At 40.6% G+C, this 11,838-nt stretch overlaps 1 protein-coding gene across 2 annotated transcripts; it reads left to right on the top strand.

Moving 5' to 3' along the window:
- The first annotated feature begins 279 nt into the window (after positions 1–279).
- Positions 280–4,731, top strand: LOC123753537 (ficolin-2). Of its 2 annotated transcripts, none has more exons than XM_069311585.1 (3): positions 280–524; positions 2,344–2,973; positions 3,852–4,731. In XM_069311585.1, the coding sequence occupies exons 2-3, from the start codon at positions 2,357–2,359 to the stop codon at positions 4,015–4,017; spliced, it is 783 nt and encodes a 260-aa protein (XP_069167686.1). In that variant the 5' UTR covers positions 280–524; positions 2,344–2,356; the 3' UTR covers positions 4,018–4,731. The 2 variants fall into 2 exon arrangements, with proteins under 2 accessions (XP_069167686.1, XP_069167685.1); XM_069311584.1 differs by having other exon boundaries at positions 280–515.
- The last annotated feature ends 7,107 nt before the right edge of the window (positions 4,732–11,838 follow it).

An 11,838-nucleotide genomic window follows, 5' to 3' on the forward strand; every position in this document is an offset into this window, starting at 1 on the left:
CCGTCCAAACACTTACTATCGTTGACCGAATGCCGACTTGTAAGAAGCAACACCGTGTTTATACTGACCAGTCAAAGTTACAAGAAAAATTTATTTGCTACATTAAAACTTGGGTGGATTGTGGAGATGGAGAATGTGTGGATTCCCCAGCCTAGCAGGGTTTCCCAAGGTGGTAGGCGGGGCAGAGGAGTTCTTTCTGAGAATGTCAGGACAGACTTTACATTGTATTAGGCGAGACGTGAGAGAATAAAATGCGCGCCACTATATATATATCAGCACAGCCTCACTTCATCTCCAGCATAACCTCTACTCTCGCAAGCAGTGAGTGTTGAACCACGCACCGGTCCACCCTCGGCAAGTGTTGAACCACGTACCGGGTCCATCCTCGGCAAGTGTTGAACCACGTACCGGGTCCATCCTCGGCAAGTGTTGAACCACGTACCGGGTCCACCCTCGGCTAGTGTTGAACCACGTACCGGGTCCACCCTCGACAAGTACTGGTATACCCTCAGGAAGTAAGCAAAGTAAATTTTATTCAGGAAAGTATATACATAGTTGATTTACAAACATAATGTTAGATTATAGATAGAGCTAGTACATACAATACCTAAAGTAAAGTGTTGAACCACGTACCGGGTCCACCCTCGGCAAGTACTGGTCCATCCTCTACATGTGTTGAACCACATACCGGGTCCACCCTCGATAAGTGTTGAACCATGTACTGGGGCCACCTTTGGTAAGTGTTTAATTTTTAGCTCGTTATAGTAGTACTAGTAGAACTTGTCATTAATTGTTAAACCACCCATGATCAAGTGAATATCGACCCGCCCATTCAAACATCCTACCTTAATTCTTTTAGGAAGGGAGATGTGACGATGTCAACGCCATCTGTTGAGCGCACCTGATCCCGTTTTCTGTTCCCTGGTGGAAAGCTGTATCTTATGTGATCCCTGTGTAGTTTTTCTTACTAAGTTATATACAGAGTGGCGGGAGACAGTAGGGTTGGGGTCCCAGCCATGACAAGGTGTACATTATAGCAGTACCTTCATTTAAAATAGCTGATACCTTTACTTAAAATAGTTTACTGGTGTTTGAATAGTGTTTAGTAACCATATTTGTATTCATCTATTTGTGCTTGATGGATCCAGCTGTTAGTTCTTGCATCCTACATTTCCAAATGGCCGTTATGTCACATTTGTAGTGCGCTGAAGTGATGTGGGTGGTATCTTGGTCGATAGGAATCAGTTCACCCAGGGCAGTCCTGAACTAAAGTCCCCATACTTAATGGTTTTCTGGGTGAAGGTGGCAGCCCCACCACCTTCAGTTTAAATGTGCCATTGTTTGGTATTAGCTAATATAAATGCACACATGTAGTCCCACACAACCTATTTACCGTCTCTCCAAGGTTGCAGGATAGCTCCATTCGAGCACTTGTGATTGTTGTTAGGTCTGCAAATTTGAGGCTCCTTTTGTGCTGGACACTCGACTGTAGTCAACCCTCATAATGTCATTGACTGTTTTATGTTTGGCAATCTTCCCGACTTGCAACAGATGAGACCATTGTTGCCGCATTGGTCTGTTGATGCATAGCTGCAGATACACCAGTGATCGGTGAAGAGAGGGATGGCAAAGATCAGAGCAACACCAATACTTAAGACCTGATGGCCCAGATGGATGCCCAAGGAGGAATTAGGGATAGCCAACAGGAAGTCCCCAACATGAGGGGCTTGCACAGTGAGGTATGCTGTATTCTTCCTAGAAGCTGCCTCCAGCATTGCTGGAGCAATATTCTCCATTATTGGCCTATTGCAGTGGGTCTGTTTGTAGTCATCTGGAGTTGGGGTGAAGAGCCTGCAAGAATATCCCATTGGCTGACGCCTTCGGTGAATTTAGGATCTGAATCCCAATGGAGTCTCTTAAGTGCTCTTGTAAGATCTCACAAATTCACTTATATCACTGGTCTAGGATATGAATGCAATGTAAGTTGCCTTGCCTATACCTATACCACAGAGTCTGAAGTCTGTATGCTTGGAGGCTACCCTGATCCAACTTCGCACAGTGATTGCAGTGGGTTATGTGCCCAACATTGGCGGGTTGGGGTCAGTCTCATTGTGGCTCCCCTCAGTGAAATTGTTGGAAGGTGACTGGCCTAGTTCCTAGATCTCTGGACTGGTGAGTCATAAGTGATTTAGTGTCAGCCTTCATGCTAGATTGATTAAAGCATTAGGTCGACCCAAATGGCCTCCGTTACCTGAACAGTGTCAGGTATCACATCTAGTATAATAGAGGAACTGTACTTGATAACTTTTAAAAATAAGTATTTATTAATCTCATATATTTCAGATTTATCAAGTGGATGATGGGTAAGCCACTGTGGATGCTGGTGGTAGTAAGCACATGGAGTATGTTATTGTTGGTGGCGGCAGAGGACACCATTGTTAATTCGTACCTGACAGAGCCTTTGTGGCTAGGGCTTGGCTTCCAAAATCGTAATTGCCGTGAACTGCAAGATCACGGCCACAAAACCAGTGGTGTTTACACCATTTATCCGTACGACTGCTGCCCAAAACGTCCTGTCCGTGTCTATTGTGATATGGACTCTAATGGGGGAGGATGGACTGTAATTCAGCGTCGAGAGGATATACTCCCGCGGGAAGAATTCTACCGCACATGGATGGAATACGCCTTGGGCTTTGGTAATCTCTCTGGCGAGTTTTGGCTTGGACTCGACCACATTCACGCCCTCACTGAGCAGACACTCAACCAAATACACTTTGACCTGGCAGACTTTGACAATGCCATCCGATGGGCGCAGTACCAATTCTTTTATGTCCATGACAGGAGTGCCTCTTATAAAGTTGAGGTTAATGGGTATACTGGAGATGCTGGTGATGGCTTCAGCTTTGTCAATGGCCAGAGATTTACTACCAAAGATAAGGATCTTGACACTTATGAGAAAAACTGTGCTGTAAGGTAAGATCACTAAAATATTGTACATCTATGTGCTTGTATTTGAATGAAGAGAAACTGGAAGTGGTTAATATGTTCTGATGTTGACCAACATTCCTACATGTTTTATTATTAATATATTTTGAGAGTGCAATATTTGCAAAGAAGAATTCATAATCCCCAAGAACTCTCAGAGCTCCAAAGCTTTATAATTAGATTTTTATTTAATATTTAAAGCACAGCTGTATATAAGGTTACACAACATCAGTTAAAACGTGGTAACAATTGGTAGACAATAGGGTGGTATCAATTAGTGGACAATAGGGTGCCTTGACATCGCTAATTATCCCATCTGTGTATTTGTTGGGTAACAAATGTGACTTCACGCACACAATTTGCTGGTTGCATATTTAACGTGCACGATATGCACTACTTTCTACAAAGACACTTTATGTAACATTTAACTGAACTCCACACATTCCAAGTATCAAAACTCATCAGCATTGTTTATCACATTTCTGCACACCATGATCTATGTTTCACCATTGATGGGATGATCAACATAAAAACTGTCTGTAACACAAAGTTCAATCTAGAGTATATCAATAATTAAAATTATTATGCAGTTATTTTAATTACTACTTTATCATCTGTAAGTAAATATTGAAAACGACTAATACCTCTCCAAATAATTACGTCAGAAATGTTGCCTAACAAACTCCAATAACGTTACAGTACTTGGTATTAAACTTCTTTCTGTAATATATTAACAGAAAATTTGTTTAAATAATGAATGTTCCATACAAAATATCCGTCAAATCTATTGTTCTTACATTCTTGTACAAACATAATGTTGTAAGTTTATATAATGTAATGTTGTTAAGATAATAATTTGATTTCAGTTTCCTGGGTGCTTGGTGGTACACGAACTGTCATTCGTCAAATTTAAATGGCAAATATCACAAAGGTAACCACACCTCTTATGCTGATGGTGTCAACTGGTATCCTTTTCGAGGTCATCACTACTCCCTCAAGAGAACCGAGATGAAGATCAGACCAGCATACTAAGGTCTTGTAAAGCATTATAAAAGTGAAAGTGATTACAGACAATACAGAAAATTATTTCTTATACAATGTGTAAAACAAAATAACCTGTTGTATTACAAATACTCTTACACTAGTATATCTATTGAATGATCTCGGAGGATACATCCATAGATTATGGTTTTAAAAGAAATTGTTTTGTATGCAGGAAAGAAGTAGTATACTGTATTAAATTATTTGTTTACAATTTTTTGACATTGTAGTCAGCACATAAGAAAGTACATCTGGTGAAATTTTCAAACTAAAATTCATATTTTGATAAATCACAAACAATGGTATTTATTTCCTCGTGCATCTTTAAGGGCAAATTTGGTCTTTCATACAAAATCTCGCCAGATGTACTAGACTATATCCTGAGTTGGAATAATGGATAAAAAAATAAATGCATATAATTTCCCACAACCTCACTACTGAAATATTTAGACACCTGTTACAGTAATAAGGTTATATGGAATAACTGTTTTTTTATATTCACTATCTTTCATGAAACTGTTGAAATCAAAGTGACCATTATTGATTGTTAACCTGAAATGAGAACTAAAATGTTCCCAGAATGAAAATACTCCTTGCTTTTCTTGAGTTGTTCAGTTAGTTAAATAGCTACATCCAAATTAATTTGATCAAACATTATTAATAGCTATGGCTGTAAAATTGTGTATGAATATAATGAAATTAAGATTTGTTGTTGAATTAGAGGCCTGCTCAAATGGGAATAACAGATCATGTGGTCCACAAATTAAAACTTAAGGCTGGTTCCCTTAACCTAGAAGAATCAATCACTTTGTGATTATGTCCCATATGGTACTTGTCAATGTATAAAATACTAGGGAATATAGGCAGAATTTTCCTGAGAGTCACCATATCTCTAGTAGCCTTGACAGGATGCTTGTTCCCGAGGATATTTCTAACAGAATTTTGAACTAGAGTAATGTCTTGGCCTTTACGGCTTCGGCAAGTAGGTGGTTCCATGGGTTTATAATCCTATGGGTGAAAAGCATCATCTGTTTCCTGTCTTACATTGTGGGTGGAATATAATGTGTTTAGAATTAGAGAGATGGAACATGGCCACAAGTAGAGTGACCTAGACCTGTGATCAAAGCCAGCTGAGGTTGGTGGCAGGAGGCTGACTCCATTATCTGTCTAGAAAGTTGATGTAACAAAGCACAAAAGAGTTATGAGAATTGCTGCACCATATGGACACAACAAAGAGGTGGAGACTTAAGAGCTGTAATTCATTCCCCACAAAATAAATCGCACACATTGGAACATGCCTCACACCACCACACCCCTCGCCTGCAGGGTAAGCAGACTTTGATCACTTGTCAAGGTCATTCTATTTGTGACCCATTGTCATGTTCCTTCACATTAATACTGTACACTGTACCCCATCAACAATGTAAAACAGAAACAGGAGATATTTTTTCACCATATATATATATATGCAAACAAGCCTGAATGGTCCCCAGGACTATATACAACTGAAAACTCACACCCCAGAAGTGACTCGAACCCATACTCCCACAACTGGTATGTACAGGGACGCCTTAATCCGCTTGACCATCACGACCGGACAAAAGGAAGTGATAGCCAAGGCTATATGAACCACTTCCCCGCCGGCACTCGGATGGTAATCTTGGGCATAGCATTTTATCAAATCACCTCATTCTTTGGGGCACACGTGAGGAACACAAATGCAAACAAGCCTGAATGGTCCCCAGGACTATATACAACTGAAAACTCACACCCCAGAAGTGACTCGAACCCATACTCCCACAACTGGTATGTACAGGGACGCCTTAATCCGCTTGACCATCACGACCGGACAAAAGGAAGTGATAGCCGAGGCTATATGAACCACTTCCCCGCCGGCACTCGGATGGTAATCTTGGGCATAGCATTTTATCAAATCACCTCATTCTTTGGGGCACACGTGAGGAACACAAATGCAAACAAGCCTGAATGGTCCCCAGGACTATATACAACTGAAAACTCACACCCCAGAAGTGACTCGAACCCATACTCCCACAACTGGTATGTACAGGGACGCCTTAATCCGCTTGACCATCACGACCGGACAAAAGGAAGTGATAGCCGAGGCTATATGAACCACTTCCCCGCCGGCACTCGGATGGTAATCTTGGGCATAGCATTTTATCAAATCACCTCATTCTTTGGGGCACACGTGAGGAACACAAATGCAAACAAGCCTGAATGGTCCCCAGGACTATATACAACTGAAAACTCACACCCCAGAAGTGACTCGAACCCATACTCCCACAACTGGTATGTACAGGGACGCCTTAATCCGCTTGACCATCACGACCGGACAAAAGGAAGTGATAGCCGAGGCTATATGAACCACTTCCCCGCCGGCACTCGGATGGTAATCTTGGGCATAGCATTTTATCAAATCACCTCATTCTTTGGGGCACACGTGAGGAACACAAATGCAAACAAGCCTGAATGGTCCCCAGGACTATATACAACTGAAAACTCACACCCCAGAAGTGACTCGAACCCATACTCCCACAACTGGTATGTACAGGGACGCCTTAATCCGCTTGACCATCACGACCGGACAAAAGGAAGTGATAGCCGAGGCTATATGAACCACTTCCCCGCCGGCACTCGGATGGTAATCTTGGGCATAGCATTTTATCAAATCACCTCATTCTTTGGGGCACACGTGAGGAACACAAATGCAAACAAGCCTGAATGGTCCCCAGGACTATATACAACTGAAAACTCACACCCCAGAAGTGACTCGAACCCATACTCCCACAACTGTATATAGTCCTGGGGACCATTCAGGCTTGTTTGCATTTGTGTTCCTCACGTGTGCCCCAAAGAATGAGGTGATTTGATAAAATGCTATGCCCAAGATTACCATCCGAGTGCCGGCGGGGAAGTGGTTCATATAGCCTCGGCTATCACTTCCTTTTGTCCGGTCGTGATGGTCAAGCGGATTAAGGCGTCCCTGTACATACCAGTTGTGGGAGTATGGGTTCGAGTCACTTCTGGGGTGTGAGTTTTCAGTTGTATATAGTCCTGGGGACCATTCAGGCTTGTTTGCATTTGTGTTCCTCACGTGTGCCCCAAAGAATGAGGTGATTTGATAAAATGCTATGCCCAAGATTACCATCCGAGTGCCGGCGGGGAAGTGGTTCATATAGCCTCGGCTATCACTTCCTTTTGTCCGGTCGTGATGGTCAAGCGGATTAAGGCGTCCCTGTACATACCAGTTGTGGGAGTATGGGTTCGAGTCACTTCTGGGGTGTGAGTTTTCAGTTGTATATAGTCCTGGGGACCATTCAGGCTTGTTTGCATTTGTGTTCCTCACGTGTGCCCCAAAGAATGAGGTGATTTGATAAAATGCTATGCCCAAGATTACCATCCGAGTGCCGGCGGGGAAGTGGTTCATATAGCCTCGGCTATCACTTCCTTTTGTCCGGTCGTGATGGTCAAGCGGATTAAGGCGTCCCTGTACATACCAGTTGTGGGAGTATGGGTTCGAGTCCCTTCTGGGGTGTGAGTTTTCAGTTGTATATAGTCCTGGGGACCATTCAGGCTTGTTTGCATTTGTGTTCCTCACGTGTGCCCCAAAGAATGAGGTGATTTGATAAAATGCTATGCCCAAGATTACCATCCGAGTGCCGGCGGGGAAGTGGTTCATATAGCCTCGGCTATCACTTCCTTTTGTCCGGTCGTGATGGTCAAGTGGATTAAGGCGTCCCTGTACATACCAGTTGTGGGAGTATGGGTTCGAGTCACTTCTGGGGTGTGAGTTTTCAGTTGTATATAGTCCTGGGGACCATTCAGGCTTGTTTGCATTTGTGTTCCTCACGTGTGCCCCAAAGAATGAGGTGATTTGATAAAATGCTATGCCCAAGATTACCATCCGAGTGCCGGCGGGGAAGTGGTTCATATAGCCTCGGCTATCACTTCCTTTTGTCCGGTCGTGATGGTCAAGCGGATTAAGGCGTCCCTGTACATACCAGTTGTGGGAGTATGGGTTCGAGTCACTTCTGGGGTGTGAGTTTTCAGTTTTATATAGTCCTGGGGACCATTCAGGCTTGTTTGCATTTGTGTTCCTCACGTGTGCCCCAAAGAATGAGGTGATTTGATAAAATGCTATGCCCAAGATTACCATCCGAGTGCCGGCGGGGAAGTGGTTCATATAGCCTCGGCTATCACTTCCTTTTGTCCGGTCGTGATGGTCAAGCGGATTAAGGCGTCCCTGTACATACCAGTTGTGGGAGTATGGGTTCGAGTCACTTCTGGGGTGTGAGTTTTCAGTTGTATATAGTCCTGGGGACCATTCAGGCTTGTTTGCATTTGTGTTCCTCACGTGTGCCCCAAAGAATGAGGTGATTTGATAAAATGCTATGCCCAAGATTACCATCCGAGTGCCGGCGGGGAAGTGGTTCATATAGCCTCGGCTATCACTTCCTTTTGTCCGGTCGTGATGGTCAAGCGGATTAAGGCGTCCCTGTACATACCAGTTGTGGGAGTATGGGTTCGAGTCACTTCTGGGGTGTGAGTTTTCAGTTATATATATATATATATATATATATATATATATATATATATATATATATATATATATATATATATATATATATATGTATATATAAATATATATATATTCTTTTTTTTTTTTTTTTTTTAAATAGGAAGGGAGTACCACCTCTAGCTGGAAGAAGGGGGACCCATAGCCTCGGAGGAAACCACGCATAACGCATTAGAGGGAATGTTTAGATCCCCTCCAATACAGTTTCTGTGTGCTTTTCTCCTACCACCCCCTTCCTTAAATATTTTTTTGTGCTTTATTATGCATTTGATGGTTACAAGATATACATGGGTTGATACAAAAATAATAATGCAAAAAGGTGCTTAAAGGTTATGGATCTCTTGAAAAACACAACAATGGGAAACATTGATGAATGTCACAGACGGGTTCGATCATTGTTGCAAGTCAAACACTTCTTCGAATTCCTCTGAAGTTGGACTAGTGCCCAAGACGCAACAGGCATTTCCCCTCTGAATCGCAACACTGAGGCGCTGGAACAAGAAACTTTTTGCTCTCTGGTCTTTTGTAGCGCTGATCAATTTGTCCCCCCAATTCCTTCAGGAACTTCAATGCACATTTTCCCCACGAACCGAGGGTCTCCGAGCCGATCGGAACAAAGCTGTAGCATATATATATATATATATATATATATATATATATATATATATATATATATATATATATATATATATATATATATATGTATATATAAATATATATATATATATATATATATATATATATATATATATATATATATATATATATATATATATATATATATATATATATATATATATATATATGTATATATAAATATATATATATATATATATATATATATATATATATATATATATATATATATATATATATATATATATATATATATATATATATATATATATATATATATATATATATATTGGTGTATACTGGCAACAGGTTTTCTTTCAAACATGTTTCATTGAATATGACCGCATATTCTGTATTTATTATTTTCTGGTTTAGGGCTTCTATCCCTCTAACTATTTTCTTAGCATCAGGGCTTAATTGGAATAGGAGTTCTCCAAAACTCATTTTCGTACTTTTAAGGTGAAGAAAAGAAGTGATTTACTATAGAGTGTATTACACTTATTTGTATAATTTGCACGACGTTTCGAACCTCCATGGTTCATTCTCAAGTGAACAGATCTTACAATACTAGTCGATTTTATACCCGCATTAGGTCAGGTGATAATACAATGAAGGTGAAAAACATGGGGGGATACATAAGGGATAAACATAGGGGCTGCAGAAGGCTTATTGGCCCATACGAGGCATCTCCTATCTAAACACAAAGATTAATCCAGTGTAATTGGCCTGTTATGTTGGACATTGTCTTCTGTGTTGGCATCGATATGTTCTTGTCTTGTCCTTACTCTCATGGTGGGTAGAGTAAATAGTTCCGTGATTTGGGTGTTCATGGTAGGTCGCTCTATTCTTATGTGAATTGCCTCAAGAATTTGTAATCATCTTGAATCTTGGGTTTTGTCTATTATGCAAGTATTCTTGTTCAACATTTCTCTTGTTAGAGTAATGTCATGGGCTTGTCTCATGTGATTCCTAGGGGCACCAGATTGAAGATGACATGTCAAACGCCTCGTCAGCTTGGTCGACGTCATACCTATGTACTTACATTGAAGGTTACATCCTTCGTGGGGGCAAGTGTACATGTATACAACGCTTGACTGCTGTAGAGGGTTCTCCGTCGGCTTCGGGCTGTTTTTGATAAGGAGTTCGGAAGTCTTCTTGGTTTTGTAGAATATTATCAGGTTTATGTTTTGGTTAGGAGTAGTGCTTTTTACTCCTTTACGGATTATTTCTTTCATTATTCTTTCCTCTTTTATATGTTCACTGTGCATGGTTAATTTGTAATATAATTTTATTGGGGGTGTTGTGGTTTCTGTTCTAGGTTCTGAATTATACCAACGGTCCAAGTGTCTTCTTATAGCAGCGTTTATTTCCGCGTTGCTATATCCGTTGTTCACCAATACCTGAGTTACTCTTTCAAACTCTCTACTCACGTTGCTCCATTCAGAGCAGTGGGTAAGCGCTCGACGAATATAAGCATTGAGAACACTGGCTTTGTATCTTTGGGGGCACTCACTTCTACCGTTCAGGCATAATCCTATGTTGGTGGGCTTGGTATATACGTTGGTGCTTAAAGAGGTTCCTGTTTTTGTTATTAGTACATCCAAGAATGGCAGACTGTTATTTTCACTATTTTCATGTGTAAATCGGAGTACTGACTCTCTCTCTAGGTGTCTTTTTAGGTCAATTAGTTCATCTGAGTCTTTTACTATTACGAATATGTCATCTACATAACGGCAGTATACAGTTGGTTAATATATATATATATATATATATATATATATATATATATATATATATATATATATATATATATATTAGTATATTTTGGTAGCAGTCTTTCCTGTAGACATATATTATTAAATATGACCAAAAAAGTAACATTAATAATTCTAACACAAATTTTCTCGATCTTTCTTATGTTTCTTTTCACTATTGATGGTAATTGAAAAATCAATTCTCCAAAATTCATTTTTATTTCTAGTCTGACGCGACACTTGAGCGCGTTTCGTAAAACTTATTACATTTTCAAAGACTTTAGTTTACACACACACAATTGAACTATAACTGAATAGAGCTTAAACATCTTCGATTTTTTTATACCTGCATTTGGGTGAGGTGATATGTTACAACAGTTTTGGATGAGGTGAAAACAAACTTTCAACACAAGACAGAACACGAAACAATGGGTATTGAAGGTAAGAATGGAAGTAAATGCAGAGGGCCAATTGGCCCAAATTTCTTGATGCTTCTATATTGGAGCGGAGTCTTGAAGTGGGTAGAATATAGTTGTGCATTAATTGGCTGTTGATTGCTGGTGTTGACTTCTTGATGTGTAGTGCCTTGCAGATGTCAAGCCGCCTGCTATCGCTGTATCTATCGATGATTTCTGTGTTGTTTGCTAGGATTTCTCTGGTAATGGTTTGGTTGTGGGAAGAGATTATATGTTCTTAATGGAGCCCTGTTGCTTATGCATCGTTAAACGCCTGGAAAGAGATGTTGTTGTCTTGCCTATATACTGAGTTTTTTGAGGCTTACAGTCCCCAAGAGGGCATTTGAAGGCACAGACGACGTTGTTCTCT

Source organism: Procambarus clarkii, chromosome 70, assembly GCF_040958095.1.
Source record: "Procambarus clarkii isolate CNS0578487 chromosome 70, FALCON_Pclarkii_2.0, whole genome shotgun sequence".
Taxonomy (NCBI): Eukaryota; Metazoa; Arthropoda; class Malacostraca; order Decapoda; family Cambaridae; genus Procambarus; species Procambarus clarkii.